The sequence below is a fragment of the Drosophila tropicalis genome, unplaced genomic scaffold, assembly GCF_018151085.1.
Source record: "Drosophila tropicalis isolate 14030-0801.00 unplaced genomic scaffold, ASM1815108v1 contig_717, whole genome shotgun sequence".
Classification (NCBI taxonomy): domain Eukaryota; kingdom Metazoa; phylum Arthropoda; class Insecta; order Diptera; family Drosophilidae; genus Drosophila; species Drosophila tropicalis.
In genome coordinates this window covers 430,993-453,454 of record NW_027173201.1, presented here as the reverse complement: position 1 = coordinate 453,454, position 22,462 = coordinate 430,993, and the positions used below count along the sequence as shown (strand labels likewise).

The 22,462-nt window shown below is 41.6% G+C and overlaps 1 protein-coding gene across 1 annotated transcript; it reads left to right on the top strand.

The window, feature by feature from the left end:
• Nucleotides 1–18,944: 18,944 nt before the first annotated feature.
• Nucleotides 18,945–22,126, top strand: LOC137579599 (uncharacterized). The gene is made up of 2 exons (XM_068293378.1): nucleotides 18,945–21,301; nucleotides 21,565–22,126. Exons 1-2 carry the CDS (start codon nucleotides 18,945–18,947, stop codon nucleotides 22,124–22,126), a joined length of 2,919 nt encoding a protein of 972 aa, XP_068149479.1.
• Nucleotides 22,127–22,462: the final 336 nt, after the last annotated feature.

Sequence of the window (22,462 nt, the reverse complement as noted above, 5' to 3'; positions counted from 1 at the left end):
ATAGCGTCTAAACCAATAAAACGATTTCAAAAATTTAAAAAGCATATGACAAAGAATATCATATCGTGGTGCTGTAATATTCAAGGTGAAAATCAGAAAATATTTTTAAGCATGTTTTTTTCCTTTAAAAATGGATCGAAACCCGTTTTTTTTCATTCACAAGTGGAACTTTGCATTGTTTTAGATGACTATGTAACATTTTTTAATGTTTTAATTTGATTGTATAACATAAAGAAGACCTTAAGCTTCAAAATGAATGTTTGTCAAAAGTGCTGGGTGTTCGTGGTGCCGTAATATTTAGCTTAATTTTGAAAATTTGCTATTGATGGCTGATTTTCAAAAAAATTTTCAATATTTACATCAGTATCTAAAAAACTCAACATTTCGGGACTATAGTTGCTATTTTCCAAATCCTTTCGTGATCGCGCGTGTCTCAGTGATGCAATAAGTGGGTCCGAAGAGGCTGGCAGTATGTTAAAAAGGTCTTCATTTTGTCTAACACGAGAAGTTTTTAATGTATTAGTGTATCTGAACCTTTTGTAGTCCTTCTGAAAGATGCTCCGTTGTAATGCTTTCAGTAGCACACTGAAGCTTTCGTTTCCTTGTAAACGTTGAACAATCTTCCACATCTTTATGCGGCCTTCCTCTTCAACTGCTAGTTGATGGTTGATCATCTTAGTGCTCCGAATCTACGAATATCGTATACTCCTCAAGCCAAACTTCATTTTTCTTTTACGAAATTTGCCAGATTTTTGCCGCTTGCGATCCATTTTCGGTAAAAATCAAATATACACAATGTAACTTAGGGCGAAAATGGATCGCAAGCGTCAGAAATCTGGCAAATTTCGTGACCAGCTTAAGTCACTTTGGGCAAAACTCGAGGCAGAGTTTTCACGATGCCATAAGTTCTTGACGACTCAAAAGAACGAAGATAGTCCGAAGCACATAGCTACAATTAAAGCTAAACATGAATATTGTTATATGGCATATGTGCGAGGCGGAACTTTGTTTGGAGAGCGAATCGAGCAGTTGTCCGCGAAAATGGCTCCACAACCTGGCACGATCTCCGTCGATTCCACCCATCAAAGCCACACAGTCCCCCCGTGCGAAGTCAAAATCTTCAACGGAGACAGCCTGGCTTGGCCATAATCCAAGCCTAACACAAGTGAAGAAACTTAACCAGATTCCAGAGCCATAGTTTCGAATGGTCGATTAAATAATCGATTATTGATTTTGAGCCAAGCCATACAGATCCCACCTGTACCCCAAGAGTCTGGCAAAGCGTTGAGAGAACTGCAGACGTCAATTCAAGGTTGCTTAACCGGTCTTGAGCTCGTACAGACAGACTCCGGGGCTCGTACAGACATTTGGGATATCTTTCTCATAGCAATCTGTACGACCAAAATGCCCAAATCAACCCTTCTGTTGTGGGTACAGTCCGTTCCAAATAAGACCGCCGTCTCATCTTGGGATGACCTGAATCGATTCATAACTGATCGCCACCGTGTACTAAAAACCGCAGATGTCCTTCAACCAAATCCTTCCTTGGTAAATCATACAAAATAATAGGAAGTCAGTTTATAAGGATAACATTGATTTGCTAGGGTTAGCTTCTCACATGTAGCTCGTCATGCTTATGATAATATTAATATTAATTTGTATAAGACAACTAACTACTATAAAAATAAATTCCAAAACGTCACATTTGGCGGCCCTTTGCAGAATGTTTAGGAATAAACATCGTGTTCATCTGAAGTTGCTTCACCAAATCAGATGCACTAAAGAAAACATAATACAATCAGCCACACACATTGTAGAAAAACACTTCTAATTCTAAACTAACCCAAAAGATCACACCGGCAGGATGTCAAGTGGCCGAAGCCGTGCCCAAAATAATAATAATTTTCAACCCCCGAAATCTTGAGTTTGAGTCTCATTAGAATAAGATATTTTAAGAACAATTGTTGTGCTGAGTGACGTCACCATGCGACTAGCATAATTGGAGAGACAATCTCCAGCAGAGAGCCAATTGACAACAACTTATAAAACAGCCGCTGGTGTTTCTACACTGGTAAAGCGCTGAACAAAATGTTCCTTGAAATCAGCCAAATTTATTTCGGGATCAATGCACTGCCTCGTATGTTACTTTTAGCCAAAATTATAATCACTGTGGCACACCAAGCGGACGCGTCGGCGCCAACAATATCTGCGTTAAATTTTGTCAGCACTCCTATCTTATTCGCTGATTTCAATGCTTTTAGAAGTTCAATTAAATTTTTGTTTTGCATTTCCATTAACACTCGCCGTGAATAATCTGATGTATTAGGTATAGAGCCGGATCCCACTGCTGGTGTCAGAGTATCGACAGCATTATTTAGCTCACTCATGTTCTTTACTGTTTTTAGTTTGCACTTTCATTTTTTCATTCTCGAACTGTGCGGCTAGTTCCCAAGAAACACTCCGACACATACAAAGAAAGTTACGAAAACAAGTGCAAGTAAAGAGATTAACTATTCACATTGTTAAAATGTTAAAAACTGTAAGGAAATCACGATCTTTAAGATAAGGTCAAATATAGCAACAAAAAATTGGGGAAAGTAATATTAACGCTTAATTTAATTTTTTGTTTTTACTAAACGAGTTCTTGAAAAAATGAATTAATAAAGTTTTTATTTTTACTTTTTCAGCGTATCAATCGCCAAATTGAAAAGAAACTAAAAACATTAACGGCTGAGCGTTCTTTGGATATAGTAGAATTAAATGCACGCCAATGTATAATAAATAGATATGCTGACCAGTTGAAAGAAGTCAAAAAATATGAGTTAAGCTACGCAATAGATACCGAACCCGGGGCAAAAGAAAAGTTCATTGTAACTATGGATAAAAATGGCAACTCAAATGATCTTGAGGGTTTTACGGATTGTGCTCCCTTTTCCGATGCCGATACAAAAACATCATTGGTTTGTGAGAAAGAATATACTGCAACTAAATTATGAATTTCAATTATATGAATTAAACATCGAGGTTGAAATAAAACTCGTTAAATAGTGCATACGTTAATTCTGGGTCTTACTTTCCAAATTTCACCAATAATTTAAAAATATCAAAGTTAAATTCGACTATGCCGAAGTTTATATACCGTTTTGCAGTCCTTGACAATAATAATTTTTCATGTTCAAAATTTGTTTTCTGCAACTGAATTCATCAATATGCAAACAAAACAATTATACTCTTTTTCCTACAATTTTCTCTTCTTCTTCCCTCATTCCTTAAGCAAAGCAACGCACGCATACACATACAGGTTTATGTAGCGTATCGTCAGTGTGTTTATGCATGTGCTCTGTTGTTTTGATGATAACGTAGTAGACAGTAAGCAGCGTTGCCGGCAGCGATTGAACCGATTTACGTTGACTGTAACATGTGTGCTATTTATCCGATTGGATATAGTGGTCCGATCCTCACAATTTGCATACTTTACTTTCCTTTTTTTTTTTTTTTTTTTTTTGTGCCAAGTTTGACTTCTGCCGCACCTCACCTCTGGAGGTTTAGGAGAAAAATAATCGATAGGCTTCTGTCGAGCTGGATCTTTGAGGAAGTTGGTGAGAGTTTTATGAGCGATAAAAACGTAGCTGAAATTAACAAAAAAGTCAAGAGCTTTGAACTTTGCTTAAGACAAAACTATTTGGAATGCTCGTATAATCTGAAGGTATTTAAAATAAGACACTCAAAATGGCTTTCAGCTAAGCACAAAATTAAGTTAGTCGACTAGCCGACTATACCACACACCAGGTGAAACAAATATTTCAAATTTCGAAAACCAAATGTAGTCAAAAAACTACAGGGGGAAATCGGTTTTTTCTAAATTATGGAGGCGGAAGTGGGCGTGGCAAAATATGAGAAGATGTGTTTTCTGCGCGCATACTAAGCCAGTGTACATACTAGATTAGGTGGCTTTGTCTTTGTTAGTTTTTGATACAATCAGTTTTGTTTAATTTGCGGGGGCGGAAGTGGGCGTGGAAAAACAGCCAATATCTGCGCGTCTACATACCAAATTTAATGTCGGTAACTGTCATAGTTTTTAAGAAAATCAGTTCTATGTAAATTCCGGAGGTGGAAGGGGGCGTGGCAAAAAGTTTGAACAATTAAATGCTGAATTAGGGACAGTTATTATTGCAAGTGTTTAATTGTTTATGTTAATTATGAGTTAGCGTTCACACGCTTTGATTTTGAGGGGGACAATTGTTTATAAAAACGGATGTTTACTTTAAAGTTATGAATTTTAAGGGGCGAAAAATTTATATGTTATTGGGTATTGGAGTTGGATATATGACTCCCCCATCCTAAAGAAAATAGCCTGTCCTCAGGGAAATAGCGAGGGGTTTTTCTCAGCTGTATAGATTGGAGTATCAATTTTGTTTTGTAAGATCCCAATTATTTACAAGTCTGTTAAATGCTCATGTACATACCGAAACCGGTGTTGTAGTATCGATTGTTAGTAATAAGTATCGATTGTTAGTATTTTAAGTATCGATGGTATATATTGGTACGCGACCTAAGGTCACACTAGAGCGTGGCGTCTTTCCTTTTTCTTTCGGCAACCACCAAACGAGACAGACATACAGCTGCTCATCAGGAAAAGAAATCTTTTGCCATCGATACTTATACATTTATCTTTCAAAAAATAAATACGCGATTAAAACTCAGAAGTGGGATGACCACCCGAAAGGAGACATATTTGGGGACGCGGCACGCCACGCGTTCCACATCGAGGACGGCCGCCTCCACGCCCACCGCTACAGGTGCACCCACTGCCGTGACGACTGCTGCAGTACCGACGGCCACTGGAGCCGCCGCTGCTGCGCCTGCTGCTACACTACAGAGAGCCGCCGCGCCAACTATGGACAGACGCGCCTCGGCCAGGCACGCCGCTGCTGGGCCAACTGCCGACACATCCGCCCCTGCCGGGCCAACCGCTGACATGCCCGCCCCCGCCGCTGCCGCAACTGCCCCTGCTGGGCCAACTGCCGCCACACTCGCTCCTGCTGGACCCGTTGCTGCCGCGTCCGCCCCTGCTGGGCCAACGGCTGCCATACTCGCCCATGTTGGGCCAACGGCTGACACATCCGCCCCTGCCGGGCCAACCGCTGACATGCCCGCCCCCCGCCGGGCCAACTGCGGCCATACGAGCCCCTGCTGGACTAACTGATGCCCCTGCTGGACTAACTGATGCCCCTGCTGGGCCAACTGCTGACACATCCGCCCCTGCCGGGCCAACCGCTGACATGATCGCCCCCGCCGGGCCAACTGCGGCCATACGAGCCCCTGCTGGACTAACTGATGCCCCTGCTGGGCCAACTGCTGACACATCCGCCCCTGCCGGGCCAACCGCTGACATGCCCGCCCCTGCCGGGCCAACTGCGGCCATACGAGCCCCTGCTGGACTAACTGATGCCCCTGCTGGGTCAACCGCTGCCACACCCGCTCCTGCTGGGCCAACTGCCGTCATACTCGCCCCTGCTGGACCGCCCGCCGCCGCCATTGTGCCCGCTGCCGCCACTTTGCCCGCTGCCGCCAATGTGCCCGCCGCCGCCACTGTGCCCGCCGCCGCCATTGTGCCAGCCGCCGCCATTGTGCCCGCTGCCGCTGCCGCATCCACTGCTGTACCCGCCACCGCCTTAATTGCTGCCGCCGCCGCCACTGCTGTACCCGCCTCCGCTGCCGCCACATCCATTACGGTGTGCCCGTCGATTATATGTCTGCCATGTGGGCTGCAGACTCGCTCGCCGCCCCTGTCACTGGTCCCGAGGCGGAACCATGGGAAGAGGTGCCCGCTTCAGTGCCCTCCGTATCTAATGCCGCAGCCGCCATCACACCGGCCACTTCCGCCTCCCCCAGCCTGGATGAGCAACTAGCGACGCTGCAGAAACAACACGAGTTGCTACAGTTACAACATCAAATCCTCAAACTGCAGCAGGGAATCGACGAGTTCCAAGCTCCAAGGCAGCAAGTCAGTGACGTGAGTGTCATTGAGAGCATGGTGGCTCGATTCTCGGCAGATACCGCATACGATGTGAAAAAATGGCTGAGCGATCTGGAAGACGCATTCGATATTCTACAGTTAAACGACCGTCTACGTTTGGTCGCATGCCGTCGTATGCTGGAAGGTACGGCGGCGGTACTGCTGCGCACGGTATCGGTGCACAGCTATGAAGAACTGAAGGCAATCCTCTTGCGGGAATTTGGACGCTCGTGTAGCGTCGAGGAGGTGTACCACGCTTTGCGTGGCCGGCGCATCAAGGCAGGCGAGGGATGTTTGAGGTTCGCAATCGAAATGCAGGAGATTGCCAGGAATGCTCCAATTCCGGAGAACGAGCTTGTCGACCTGATCATCGACGGATTGCGGGACAGCTCTACTCGAGTCGGTATGCTGTACTCAGCTCGGACGGTGGCTGAACTGAAGCCCCTACTGGAACGCTACGAGCGCCTCCGTATTCCGGCCGCTGCCTCCAGACAAGGCAATAGCGTGAAAGCGCGGCCAACAACAACTCCCGTAGCGCCGGGAAGCAGATCGTCAGGCACCGCCACGAGTGAGACCAGGTGCTTCAACTCCTCAGGATGGGGGCACTACAAAAGTCAATGCCCAAAACCAATAAGACCCCCGAGTTCATGTTTTAAATGTGGCATAGTGGGCCACGTCTACAAAGACTGTCCGTCTCGAATCGGGAACGCCACCAATATCACTGCTGCCGCCGCTGCTGATGAAGCAGGAGATGGACTAGACCATTTACAACGGGTGAGTGTTGCTTTTGTTTGTGATGAAGTGCAAGATAGGAAATTTATAGATATGTTTTCTCTCCTTGATTCGGGCAGTCCAAAGAGTTTCATCCGTAAATCTGAAGTCCCCTCCAACTGCCGTCTTAGCCCCCCGTACATTGAACTGCCGTGGCCTTGGAAATGGCCAACTTCTGTCCCTAGGCCAAGTCCAGTGTAGGGTTCGCCTCTGCAACACCCAGACGATACATACGTTTGAGGTCCTGACGAACCAAGCAACCGAACTACCGATGATTATCGGTAGAGATCTTTGTATAAAATTAATATTAGACTTTGTAAATTGAAAGAACCGAGTTATGAAAAAGAATCGTTGATACTCATAAATAAACCGACTGAATGTATAAATCCAAAACTTACTGCTGTTCTGAAGTCTTTTAAAATATTGAGGAAAGATCCGCACGACATGAATGAGATTGTATCTGCCGAAGTGTTGTCTGATTCCCCCCTTCTAGAAACTTCTGCTGTACCTTTGGAAACACTGAATGATGCACTTATGGCGATAAATGCCATTGAGATCCCTACCGTCAGTGAGTTAGACTTTGATATAGAGCCCACGTTACGAGAAGAGCAAACCGCAGCCCTGAAGTCTATTATTTCCACTTCGTATGTACAAGTTGATCCAGATTTAATCAAGCCCATGAACTATGAGATGAAAATAGAATTGACTAGCCAAACTCCGATTTTCTGCCGCCCCCGCCGTCTGTCGCACCACGAACGCATCGAGGTGCGTGAGATTTGTGACGATCTCTTGAAAGCTGGCATTATTCGCCACAGTAGTTCCCCTTACGCTGCCGCGATTGTCCCTGTACGCAAGAAGGACAACACCCTAAGAAAGTGCGTAGATTATCGCCCGTTGAACAAAATTACAGTTCGAGATCATTTTCCGATTCCCCTGCTAGATGATTGCATTGAACATTTGGGTGGTAAATCATTCTTCACTATCTTGGACTTGAAGAACGGTTTCCACCATGTAAAAATGCACCCAGACTCAATCAAATACACGGCCTTTGTAACCCCTGATGGCCAGTTTGAATATGTACGCATGCCCTTCGGACTTTGTAATGGCCCTTCCGTGTTCGCGAGATTCGTTTATTTTGTCCTTAAGGAATTTATAAACCGAGGCCAACTGGTGATATATATGGACGACATTCTAGTCGCGTCGCATGACTTTGAAACTCACCTTGAGATCCTGAAGGAAATATTGTATGTGCTAAGAGTGAACGGGCTATGCCTGAAGCTGACGAAATGCCGTTTTGCGTATAGGGAACTAGAGTACTTGGGCTACTTAGCCAATTCCGCCGGTATCACGCCTAAACCAGCTCATATCCAGGCGATACGGGATTTGCCCATCCCAAGGGATAGCAAGGAATTAGAGCGTTGCCTAGGCCTATTCTCATACTTCCGTCGATTTGTATCAGGTTTCGCTAAGATTGCGTGTCCGCTGTCCCGATTGTTAAGAAAAGAGACCCCTTATGTCTTCTCCAATGAATGCCGTGAAGCCTTCCGAACACTGAAATTGAAATTGATCAAATCCCCCGTGTTATCTATTTACAACCCGAAGTCTGAAACAGAGTTACACTGCGATGCTAGTTCAATTGGTTTCGGAGCAGTGCTCCTCCAGAAACAAACAGACGGTAAATTACACCCAGTGTCCTACTTCTCTAAGACGGCCTCCGCCGCTGAATCGAAACTACACAGTTATGAGTTAGAGACGTTAGCTATAGTGTATTCCTTGAAACGTTTTGAGACATACCTTAAGTTCATCCCGTTCAAAATCGTGACCGATTGTAATTCCCTTGCACTGACACTGAGAAATGGTGGACATTCCGCCAAGATTGCTCGCTGGGCCCTACTGCTGGAAAACTATAACTACACGATTGTACACCGCTCGGGGGTTGGTATGCCCCATGCTGATGCTCTAAGCAGAATAGAAACTGCCGCATACGTTGACGATATAAACCTCGACTTCCAACTGCAGTTAACCCAGAACCGGGACCTTGAGATTGTCAAACTCCGAGATGAGTTAGAGAAACATGAGAGCGGATTTCGAACTGCGAGATGGAGTAGTGTACCGCCTGTCCTCGACGAGTGTACCCAAACTTTATGTCCCTTCCGAAATGATAAATCATGTCATACGAGTAGTGCACGAGAAGCTTGGCCATATGGCCACGGAGAAATGTTGTGCACAGATCAAGAAGCATTACTGGTTCCCGTGTATGAAGTCTTATGTTAACAATTATATTAAAAATTGCCTCAATTGTATCTACTACTCCGCGTCCGCTTCGGACCACCGTGTCACGCTACCTAGTATTCCGAAAGTGCCCCTTCCGTTTGATACCGTCCATATTGACCATTTGGGCCCCCTTCCGTCCATACGTTCTAAGAAAAAGTATCTTCTGGTTGTCATTGACGCTTTCACCAAATTTGTGAAGCTGTACCCTGCCGCCACGACGAATTCACGTGAAGTATGCCAGACATTAGAATCTCAGTATTTCGCAAATTACAGTAGACCCCGCCGAATCATCAGCGATCGAGGTACCTGCTTTACTTCCTCCGAGTTTGAAGAATTTCTGAAGGCCAATAATATAATTCAAGTGCTGAATGCCACTGCCTCACCCCGGGCCAACGGCCAAGTCGAGCGGGTTAACCTCGTGTTGGGCCCCATGTTGGGTAAACTGACGGAACCTGTGGACCATGCAGATTGGGTCCAACAACTGCCGAACATAGAGTTTGCATTGAATAACTCCGTCCACTCCACAACCAAATTTGCCGCTTCCGTACTTCTATTCGGTGTTGAACAACGAGGTGTGGTAGTAGACGAACTCACCGAACGGTTGGGTCAGAGAACGGAGGAGGTCGATGCCTCAGAGGTAGACGTCCGGAGATTAGCCTTCCGTAACATTGTTAAGTCCCAAAAATATAATTCGGAATATTATTCGAAGCATCACCTCCCTGCCGTTAGTTTTGAGGAGGGGGATTTCGTAGTTATCAAGAATGTGGATACTTCGGCAGGCACAAACAAAAAGCTCATCAGGCGGTATCGTGGTCCGTATGTGGTTCATAAAAAACTTCCGAATGACCGATATGTTATCCGGGATGTAGAGGGCTCCCAAATCACCCAACTACCATATGATGGGGTCCTAGAAGCCTCCAAACTAAAGCTATGGGTTGCCCTTGATCAAGATTGCACTTCTGATAAACAAACAAAGGCACACCAGCCACTTAAGATTCTTATTTACCCCCCTTCATTGTTAACAATTGGAATCGAGGTCGATTCCTCGTCAGGACGGCCGAGTTGTAAGATCCCAATTATTTACAAGTCTGTTAAATGCTCATGTACATACCGAAACCGGTGTTGTAGTATCGATTGTTAGTAATAAGTATCGATTGTTAGTAATAAGTATCGATTGTTAGTATTTTAAGTATCGATGGTATATATTGGTACGCGACCTAAGGTCACACTACAGCGTGGCGTCTTTCCTTTTTCTTCCGGCAACCACCAAACGAGTCAGACATACAGCTGCTCATCAGGAAAAGAAATCTTTTGCCATCGATACTTATACATTTATCTTTCAGAAAATAAATACGCGATTAAAGTTTATAATTTGGGGGGCCTTTTTTTTCAATAATTGGGGGTAGAATCAATATTTTCCTGTGAGAGCTCGATTGTCATTTGATCGAAAATGCTTAATTATTAATTTTGGTGGCATTGTCTTAAACCTATAGATTAAGTATGTAATCAAACTTATTATAGTAAGTACAAAGGTGGTTAATGTAATAGTTTGAAATGCAGTATAATTTTTGGTGTGTTCGTTAATTATCTCTTTTGTATGGATAAAGGAAATAGGGGCTAGCCTGGTTATATTGTTTGTTACATAAATGCTTTGGCTATAGTCAGGCAATGAATTTTTTATTGATATTTCGTTTAATTGTAAGGCCCAATCGTAAATTTTTATTATGTTATTGCCTTCTATTATTAAGTCGTTTTTTACGCAATTTTGATTAAGATTAGTTTTTGGTAAGTTCCATGTTACAATTATGTTTGGTTCAATGTAATTAGTTTGAAAATTCTTATGTTTTAGTGTATTTGCAAGTGGTTGGGATTTGATTTAAAATGCGTTTTATACATTCATCAGTTTTTATTTGTCTTATATTTTTATTAAACAAATTGTTGTTGTCAAAATAGTATTTTTCGTATGAATTCTGTTAAAATATTTTTATTTTCATCTGGTATCTCAAAGATATTTCTTGAATAATGTTTGAAATGATAAATATCTCGTTTGAATTTGGTTTAAGCCAGGTGGTGTATTCAATAGTTTTTCCTGACTTAAGTGATTATGTTTTAGAAGTTTTGGGTGGAAAATTCCTAGTCTAGTGAGCTGCATGCCAATTTCCATGTCTTCAATGTATTCTGTGAAATGCTCAAAATTAAAGATTAGAACTTCTAATCTTACTGATTTTTCTTTTTCTTCCCTGAGGTTGTTTATTACTTCTAAATCTTTATTAAGAGTGTCTATTACGTAATTTAATTCGTTTGCTTGTATGCTATTGCTTTCAAGATTATTTATTTTTTCTTCTAATTCATCTTTATCGTCCTGATCAAGAGTACCAAAAAAGATATTTGTATATTGAACCAATTCCGATAATTAGTCCTCGTTTATTACGTTTTACAATGTGATTGTTGCATTAAATTGTTGTATGTAATGTCTATTAGAATTAAATTCACTTTTAAATAATGATATTCAAAGTTTGTCGGTAGTTCCATGGTTCCTGTTTTAAATATTAAGTAACCGTTTGGTGCTTTTACTGGGTTTATGTCAATGGATTGGCTGCATGTTGTTTTTAATGTTAAAAGTAGCATAATGCACAAAAAAGTCATTTAGTTTTATTTTCCATCTTTGAAGTTTCATATTTGGTTCTTTTATGTTGTTGAGCCATACTAAAGGCTTATGGTCGCTTAGAATCTCGAACATTCTACCGAAAAGGTGTGATAAAATATTTGGTTGCCCATACAATAGATAGTAATTCCTTTTCTAGAAAAGGGGTTTATGATCACTTAGAATCTCGTACTTTCTACCAAAAAGGTATGGCCTATAATGTTTGGTTGCCCATACAATAGATAGTAATTCCTTTTCTATGGCTGAATAATTAAGTTCATGTTCGTTAAGTGTTCTACTACCATAAGAAATAGTTCTATGGTCCTGTGAGAGAAAAGCACCTAAAGCTATATTGCTAGCATCTGTGGTTAGGAAAAATGGTTTGTTGAAATCGGGATATGCAAGTATACGATCATTCATAAGGAGATATTTTAATTTTTCAAAGGATGAAAAATAATTTGGGTCGTTTATGTTTATTTTAGCTCCTTTCTTTAATCCTAGAGTTAAAGGTTTTGCAATATGTGCAAAGTTGGGTATAAATTTCCTAAGAATGATTTAATTTCTTTTGGAGTTTTAGGTATCGGAAATTTTTGAATTGCCTTGACTTTATCTGAGTTAGGTTTTATACCTTCTGTTGTTATTATATGACCAAGGAATGCTGTTTCCTTGTTCATAAATTCGCATTTGTCGAGTTGGAGTTTAAGATTAGCTCCTCTTAGTTTGTTAAATACCTTTCTGAGTGATAGTATGTGTTTCTTTAATGAAGTGGAGTACACAATGATGTCATCCAGATAAACATGGCAATCCTTATAAATAAGGTCATGCATCTTTATAATGTTGCCGGGGCATTTTTAAGTCAAATGGCATACGTGTGTATTCGTAATGGCGTAATGGTGGTGAAGTATTGGCATTTTCCCAGTTTGTCGAGAATTTCGTCCATGACTGGAATTGGAAATTTGTCATCGATAGTCAATTATTAATCTGAATTTTTGGGGATATTTGTATTAACGTTTATAAATTGGGTCCTCATGTTTTGTTTGAATAGAGTGCTTTATTGTACTCGTGAAAGCCAAATTTTCACCTTCGCGGTACTGAATGTCACTGAATTCGTACAAGATTTTTTTTAGTTTTTGAGTTTCTTCGTTGTTTAAATGGTCGAGTCTATACTTATTCCTTTCAATTATTTAATTTTGAATCGCAAAATTTGTTTCTGGGTCCTTTCTGTGGGTGGGTCCAAAACTTCTATGTTTTGTTCTTCTATTTCTTCAACTTTTCTAAAATAAAATGTATAGTTTCCTAATTTTGCATATTCTTCTTAATAATTCATTTGTGCTTTTAGGAAAGTTCTGCCTGCATGCCGTATTTATTTGAAAATTTATGGATATAAAATTTTTGTTCTGTTCGACAAAGTTTGCTGGGTGCTCCATCAATCATGTGAATTTTGGAATCTCCTAAATAGGTTTTGAAATTAAAAAAGTTTTCGGAGATTATATTAATTGAAGAGCCTGAATCGACTACACATCTCAAAGGTTTATTGTTCAGGACTTGTCCCTATCTCTTCTTCCGATTGATCCGAGGCATTCTGATGAAAATTTTCGGATTTGTCCATTTTGCTAATTCCACTATTACTTTCTCTTTGTTTTTTTGTATGTTGGTTTGCTATATTATTTTTTGGATACTTATTTTCCTGTTGATAATTCATTGGATTTTGAGACCTGTCAATATTTAATTTTTGTTTAAATTCTTGTAAAAGTTTTTGGTTTTGTGTTGTATCGGATTGTTTTTGTTGAGACGGAGTGGTACTATTGCGTACAAAGGGTTTTCCACCTTTTTGATTTTGATTTTGGCTTTGATTTGATTTTCTGATTTCTTTTATACTATTCTCGTATAACCCTTCTCTTTGAGCTACTTGCTTCAACTTGCTGACTGTGGTTATATCGTATCTAGCTAACGTCATAAATAATTTATCGGGTAATTTTTTGTTTATCACATCTATAATAGTGTTATTTAAAGCATTTGTATAAAGAATGGTGTTATATGCATCGTTTTCTAGACTTAGTTTGTTTGTGATAATATAGGACTTATCTTCTAATTCTGTTACAAACTTACGAAGGTTTCCTGTATAGCTGGTGTTGTAAAGGCGTCGGGTCTGCGTCATCAATTCATTGATGAGGAGTGACCTTAGTTCCGGCCAGGTGTTGGCCTGTCCTATTTGTGAGAGCCGTTGTGAATCTCCAGTGAGCTGAATCTCGATTGCACTGAACAATATGTTATGTTGCCTTATATCATGGGTTGGATATAAGTGCATAATGAAATCTATCCTCCTTATGAATGACGTCAGATTCTCTGGTGCTCCATCATAGTTTACTACCTGTCTTAACGAAGACAGTGCTTGATAAACGTGGGCTTCGGTGAGTTCTACAGCCATTTTGTTTTGTTCTTTTGATTTTCTGGGTTTTAGTGATGTTTTGTTTTAGTGATTTTCTGGGTTTTTGTGGTGTTTTGTTTTGTTGATTTCGACAAATGTTGAAATGCGTAGTGTTTTAAAAGACGATAGTCCGATTTATTCGAGACCACGCAGATTCGCTTTTGCGGAACGGTGCATAATCGATGACCAAGTCGATCAGTGGCTGAAAGACGAAATAATAGAACAATCCGAGTCTGAATTCAGCAGTCCGATCGTATTAGTAAAAAAACGCGATGGCATTCCACGGCTGTGGTAATAGTAAAAACACATTTTCCATTACCTCTGATTGAAGATCGATTGGATCGGCTACAAGGAGCAACGGTTTTCAGCACAATTTAAAGAATAAATTTTTTCATGTAGATGTTGAAAAAAAGAGTCGAAGATTCACCTCGTTCGTTACACACAACGGACAGTACCAGTTTTTTAAAGTTCCTTTTGGATTGACGAACTCCCCTGGTGTATTTCAGAGACACGTTAATGCCATTTTTCGTGATTTAACCCGTGCTGGTACGGCTATCCCATACGTCGACGACATAATAATCCCTGGTAAAACTGAAGAAGAAGCCGTCTCCAATCTGAGAAATGTTTTGAGGCGATGTGAAGAATAAATATAGTGAACAAAACAAATTCCTACATATATAAAACGTTTCATATAATTGTCGTACATCTGTGGCAGAACGAAGAGGATTAGGACTCTCAATTGTGGAATTAAAAGAGGGCCTACGTGAATTGATTAGGATGGTGCAGAAGGATTGTTTTAACTCTGAATGGAAGGCGCTATCGGAAGGAAGGCTAATAGCAAAGGACAGCATACTACTGTCTCTTAATCCGTATTTTGTTTTACGAGCGTGTTTTACGTCTCGGAGGCAGGCTCCGAGGTACACTGTTGCCCATAAATGAAAAAATATTTTTATATATTACCGTATAAACATCCTTTCACAGATCTGGTCATATCTTACAGTCATATTTGCACCATGCATGGTGGAACCTCACTAACGCTGAATTTTATAAGGAAGAAATTCTGGATTGTTAATGGACGCAATGCAGTTCGGTTTGGAATTCAAAAATGTATCACATGTTTTAAGATGAAGCCTCAATTTGCAGGTCAGAAAATGGGAATGTTACCAGCAGTACGGGTACGCCCTTCTAGAGCATTCTCATCCGTTGGAGTGGACTACGCTGGACCCGTAAATATCTCGCCCTGCAAAGGAAGAGGACGTGTATCCCAGAAGGGATATATTGCCGTGTTCGTATGTCTAGTGACGAAGGCCATTCATTTGGAACCAGTTGGAGATCTGACCTCAGATGCGTTTATAGGAGCATTTAACCGTTTCATTGGCAGACGTGGCCTATGCACAGACGTTTATAGTGACTGCGGTACTAATTTTATTGGAGCCAACAAAAAATTGCAAGTGGACAAACTGGCATATTGTTCGTACATTACGAAACGTATTGCGCCAACATTATTGAGAAAAGGAATCAACTGGCATTTGGTATGTTGCACCATCAGCGCCACACTTTGGTGGATTGTCGGAAGCTGGAGTGAAGTCCATGAAGTATCATCTGAAGAGAACTCTCGGAGAACAAGTTATAACATTCGAGGAAATGGCAACTGTGTTGGCACAGATTGAGTCTTGTTTAAATTCCCCTATCAAATGATCCTGATGATTTAATGGTATTAACACCCGGTCACTTTCTGATGGGTGAAGCGCCTTTAGCACCTCCTGCTCCGGAATTGGCTAAAGTTACTCTGATTGATCGATGGAAGAATTGTCAATATTATGCACAACAGTTTTGGAGAAGATGGAACTCGGAATATTTATCACGATTACAAAGGAGACCAAAATGGCTGCAGACCAAAGAAAATCTAACAGTTGGATGCATAGTGCTCATCAGGGACGAGCGATTCCCTTCTCATCAATGGTGAGAGTGGTGACTTTGAAGACAAACAAGGGGGGAGAATGTTTGGGCTCCAACTGAAGCCAGACTCTCTTTGCTAAAAGGAGAAAAAAGAACGAAGAGAGAGAGAGACAGACCAAGAACAGCGCAAGTTACTTTAAAGTGACAAACTTGGAGATCCGTTACTTCAATTCTTTCTTTCTTATTTCTTCTATGGAAATTTCCAGAACTTTGAATTTTGTAAAAGACAGCGTGGTTTGGTGTACTTGATTTTACTCTTAAAATTACTATCGTTCGAGGCGGTTGCACCTTCTGTGCCCGCCGACAATTGTACTATATTTTAGGTTAAGAAAATAAAGCATCTGAATTGAAGTCATCCTGGTCATCTCATTCCTTCCAAATCACAAGTGCCTCGAAGCCGACTCGGTGGAAATCATCCGAAGGCCGCAAGGGCGGAGCCGTTAGCCAACAATGGTAATCGTAAATAATTCACTCGGAGATCAGCAATTATATTTAGAACAGCCATTAGAAACCACACCCTATGACCAAAATCACTATATTGAAATATACAATATAAATTCAGACAATCAAAGTCTCCCACATGTCCACAAATTCGTTACCAAATTAAAAACTGATCACCTAAACTCCGAAGAAAAAATTGCATTAATGCAACTCTGTAGCAAGTACACAGACCTTTTTTATGACGACAATCAAAAACTAACATTTTCCAGCGATATTAAACATTATATACGCACAACTGACGACACGCCAATCTTTGTTAAATCATATCGATACCCCTACGCCTTAAACAAAGGAGTAAAAGACCAAATAGATTTAATGCTAAAGCAAAACATAATTAAAAACAGTTATTCGCCTTGGAGCGCCCCTGTTTTTGTAGTTCCAAAAAAATCGAACTCCCCTGAAACGCAGAAATGGACATTAGTTTTAGATTATCGTAAACTTAACGAAAAAACAATTTCAGACAACGGTCTGGATAACGATCCAATTTCAAATATAAATGATATTTTAGACCAACTTGGTAAATTTAATTACTTCTCAACTCTTGATTTAGCTAGTGGATTTCACCAGATTGAAATGAACCAAACAGATAGGAGCAAAACAGCTTTTACAGTCGAAGGTGGCCACTTTGAATTCATCCGTATGCCGTTCGGTTAAAGAATGTACCTGCGACGTTCCAAAGAGTAATGGACCATGTCCTTGGAGATCTAATGGGTTCCATTTGTTTAGTATACCTAGACGACATAATTTTTTTTACTATCTCTACAAAAACACCTGATAGATAAAAAGCAAGTATTTGATAGACTCAGATCCGCTAATCTTAAGCTACAAACCGCAAAATCTGACTTCCTTCGGAGAGAGGTTAATTTTCTAGGTCATATTGTAACTCAAGATGGGGTCAAACCTAACCCAAATAAGATTAAATCCATTCAGGAGTTCCCTATCCCAAAAAACAGGAATCATTTCTTGGTCTTCTTGTAAATTTATTAAAGACTTTGCCCGCATGACAAAGCCATTACCACAACAATTAAAAGGTACAAAAGCAGTAAGGATTGACGAGGAATACTGTAAAACTTTTGAATAATCCAATATTGACCTACCCAAACTTTAAAGAACCCTTTATATTAACTACTGATGCAAGCAATTATGCCATCGGCGCTGTTTTATCCCAAAAATTATCTGGAAGCGACAAAACTATTTCTTACGCCAGTCACGCATTATCCGATGAAGAAACCCGTTATTCAGCTACAGAAAAAGAAATGCTTGCAGTGCATTGGGCTGTAAAACACTTCAGACCCTACTTATTCGAAAAAAAATTTATTTAGATTCAGACCACAAACCATTAGCATTAAACACACGACCATTTTCTACCAACGACAAGGTCGCCCGTTGGAAACTACAATTACTAGAATACGAATACGAAAATCAATACAGAAAAGGATCTCAGAACGTAGTTGTAGATGCACTGAGTCGTATCCGACCCGAAGCAAATATTATCGTTAACAATATAGATGTCGAAAATTTTTTAAATAACAAAGTAACATCTTTTCTGTATAATCTTTCATCAAGCATAATATTGGTCGAAAAACCACTTAACGATTATAATTTGCAGATTGTTTTAGCTGAAGGTTCTTCTACTTCTTACCAGGTTTCTACTCCCTTTAAAAAGGCGAACAATCGCAGAACCCAGACTTAACTCAGATACTGTACTTGTTGAGGAACCAATTGTCATTTGACTTGCATTGCTATACGCAGCAAGGCAAAGACTCATGAATGATCTTGCACATCTCACAATGCTTTTGTTTTTGTATTTTCTCTTAAGTTTTCTAGAATATACTGGCGTCAGTATGGTATGCTCTGTCTCTGTCACTCTTTATAAACCTATATGACCTACGTAGTTGCGTAAGAATTAAAAATTTAGTAATAAGCAAGCAAACGAACGATCAAGACGTGTTCTAGCAGTGGCAGACACAGTTCAACAAAATTGAAGTAAAAATAAAGTTAAGTTCTTATGAGATATTAAACACAGTGGTTTATTGTTCATCATAATTTGTTCCTTCGAGCCGGATCGTTGGGCATTGTTTGTTTGTTACTCATTGCTTAATAATTTGTTGCAACGTGGTTGCAATTAATTGTTAACCTCAAAGTTAGTAGTCGATAGTTCTGGCCTACTATCGAATAGACAATCGCGTGCTTATTGGAAAAAGCGCGGACAAACGGTGGCGCCACTCGCCTATCGGTATCTGTTATCGATATAATCGACGAGATCGTGAGGGAACACATCTCTGGAAAACGACGCGTCTTGAAATTTTTGGTCCACACAAGCAGTGGAGATTTCTTGGTATTTCATCATGGAGGAAATGAAAACATTCATAAAGGCCAGAGGAAGATTGAAGACAACCATTACCCGCATATATGGATATGCAGAGAATCCTGCACAGGATGCCGACGTCTTCGCAATTGACACCAAATTGGAAACTTTGTCCAATGCGTGGAACGAGTTCGTGAAGTCTGGCGACGAATTGGCCAAATACGACAAACTAGAGGGTTATTTGGACCCTACCGAAGACTTCGGGATATACGAGGAGAAATATGAAATAGCAAATGCCCGCCTTAAGGCTTTACGAGCTGCCTTGGCTCCGTCTGGCAAGTTGGAAGAAATCGGCGCGGCTGGTAACGATGGTTCGCTCTTCCAAGGAATTCTGCAACAAATGCAGAATCAACAGCAACAACTACAACTCCAGATGCAGAGTCAAATGGAACTCCAGATGCAGAGTCAAATGGAACACCAGCGGCGGCAAATGGAGCAGCAGCAACTATTGGTTGAGAGATTGCTCTCGCCACAGCAATCTTCGTCTTCGTCAGGCTCACAGGCGGTTGCAACAGCGGCACCAAGAGATTGTGAGTTACCGAAAATCAACATCAAGCCCTTCGGTGGAGATTACAAGGAATGGCATGCCTTTAAAGACCTGTTTGAGAGTACCATTCACGGAAAGACAACTTTAACGAATATCCAAAAGTTTCATCACCTTAAGTCATGCATCATAGGAGAAGCAGCGATACTCATCCAGCATCTACCCGTAGTGGATGCAAATTACGTCACTGCATGGAAATCATTGAGTGATCGATATGAAAAGCCCCGTTACTTGGTGAATTTACTGATGGACACATTCACCGCATTGCCAAAAGCTGTTGGGCAAAACTCATCATCGCTACGCGCTCTGACTTGCGGAGCCAGTGATGTTATTCGGGCTTTAGACGCTTCTGGACAAACGGGCCGTGACTGTTGGCTCATATACTTGCTCATCAACAAGGTTGATGAGGCTACCCGACGTGAATGGATCGACAAAAGCCAAGATATCGAAAATCCTACCATTGAAGAGTTGCTCAAGTTTTTGGACTCACTATGCGATCGCCTTGAGCTCAGTCAAGTTATCGATCATGTAGCGAGCAAACCGAGGGATGAAAAGGGAAAAAGGCAAGCACGCACCATGCTTGCCATTACAGGTAATTGTATGAAATGTCATAGTACTGAGCACATACTGTCGGCTTGTCCTCAATTCCAGAGCTTGACTGTCAAGCAACGTTACACCTTTGCGAAGGAGAAACATATGTGTTTTAATTGTTTGAGAACTGGACATGGAGTAAGCGCTTGTGGCTCGAAGTCTTCTTGCAAGTATTGCAAGCGCCGCCATCATTCTATGCTGCATTCTGAAGGCCATTCTACACAGCAAAATAGCTCAGAGCAGCACCAAGGCAACTCAGGCCAGGTTTCTGAGGAGTCACCAGCGGCATCAGCGATAGCAATGATGAATGTTTCCAGTCCCAGTAAGCCAAATGGCCAACGAAGAAGCACTCTACCTACTGCATTGGTACACGTCCGAAATTCTCAAGGAGCCTTGCTGACGTGCCGTATTTTATTGGATAGCGCCTCAGACTTGTCATTCATTTCGGAACGGTGCGTACAGACGTTGGGGCTTGCACGTTCGCCATTTCGAGTTGCCACATCGGGCATCTCAGACGTCAAGGCGGGAATAACCAGAGGTTTCTGCTCTCTCCAGATGATGTCTCGTGTGTCGAGTCATTGCATCGATATTAAAGCTCACATTTTAGGAGAGATCACCTCACCATTGGCACGTGAAAACATTGATGCTTCATCACTGTCGGTATTTAAGGGATACCAAATGGCTGACCCTGACTTCAGAACTAACGCCTCAATCGACATTTTGCTGGGCAATGATTGCATTTGGTTAGTTCTAACCGGAGAGAAGTTATGCGATGGTCAAGGACACCCTATTGCAGTTAACACCATATTTGGATGGGTAATCACATCGGTATACACTTCAAGATTGCCAACATCATCTACGTCATTGCTGACTACGGTTAATATAGATGGACTACTGCAAAGATTTTGGGAACTAGAGGAAGTTCCATCACACACAACTGTAAACAAAGAGGATGAAAAGGTCGAAACGCACTTCCGGCGTACCCACAACCGCAACTCGAATGGAAGATACATAGTCGATTTGCCCTTCAAGGAACAAAACCCACAATTTGCGGATACATTTCAAGGAGCGAGATCGCGCTTTCTCACTGTCGAGCGTCGTCTAATGAAGGACTCCAGCTTGAAGTTAAAATATACTCAGTTTATGAGAGAGTATATCCAGCTGGGTCACATGAAGGAAGTAGTGCAGACGAAGACACAAACGTATGTAAGAAGTCATTCTATTTGCCACACCATCCAGTCATAGGCGCCAAGCTGCGGGTGGTGTTCGATGGATCATTTCAAGATCGGGATGGACGATCTCTTAACGACGCACTTCACGTTGGCCCATGTATACAACGCAACCTCTTCAACGTTTGTCTGCGTTTTCGAATGCACAGATTCGTATTTTCTGCGGACATCGTCAAAATGTTCAGACAGATTTTAGTGGCCCCTGAACATCAGAATTTTCAACGAATCCTTTGCAGAGAAGACCCTGAGGAACCATTGAAGCATTACAAGTTGACCACAGTCACCTATGGCACGGCATGTGCACCGTTTCTGGCAGTTAGAGTGCTGGAACAACTGGCAACTGATCACGAATACGAGTTTCCAATGGCGGCTAGGATACTTTTGGATGATTTCTACGTCGATGACGTACTGACAGGAGCCATGAACGAACAAGAACTGCTCGACATTAAGGAAGAGCTGATACTCCTTATGTCACGGGCACAATTGGAGCTAAGCAAATGGGTCTCGAATAGTAAACGAATTGCCAGCAACGAGGGAAATGAAATCGATTTCTCAAAGATGGCAGCAAAGGTGCTTGGGCTGCATTGGCGTCCTGGAGAAGACGTCCTAACATATAAGGCTTCATTATCGGAACATATGACTTGTACGAAGCGACAAGTGCTATCTGACACGGCACGCATCTTTGACCCACTCGTCATTTTGGCGCCAGTGGTGATCAAGTTTAAAATTCTGCTTCAAGAATTATGGCTGCTTAATCTAGATTGGGACTCGGAACTGCCAACGAAGCAAGCGCACTAATGGCAAACATTCAGAAAGGACATTTTTACGTTAAGGAACTTGAAGATACCACGATTTGTAGACAATCAACCCGATGACATCGAACTCCATGGATTTTCAGATGCTTCGTTAAAGGCTTACTCTGCTGTCATTTACAACCGTGTGACACACCTAGATGGAAGCATCGGAGTGGCACTCATTGCAGCTAAAACAAGAGTTTCACCATTAAAGCAGAAGTCGTTGCCACGGTTGGAACTTTGCGGAGCTCTACTATTAGCTCGTTTATTCCAAGCAGTAAGGTCTGGTCTGCGCCAGAAGGATGCTAAGATACACGCATGGACCGATTCTACAATCGTT

Bases quoted from the DNA above. Each gene is read 5' to 3' on its own strand.
- LOC137579599 (XM_068293378.1), top strand. From the start codon at position 18,945: ATGGAGGAAATGAAAACATTCATAAAGGCCAGAGGAAGATTGAAGACA. The intron at 21,302-21,564 runs GTATGTAAGAAG...AATCCTTTGCAG, and splicing joins GTGCAGACGAAGACACAAAC to AGAAGACCCTGAGGAACCAT.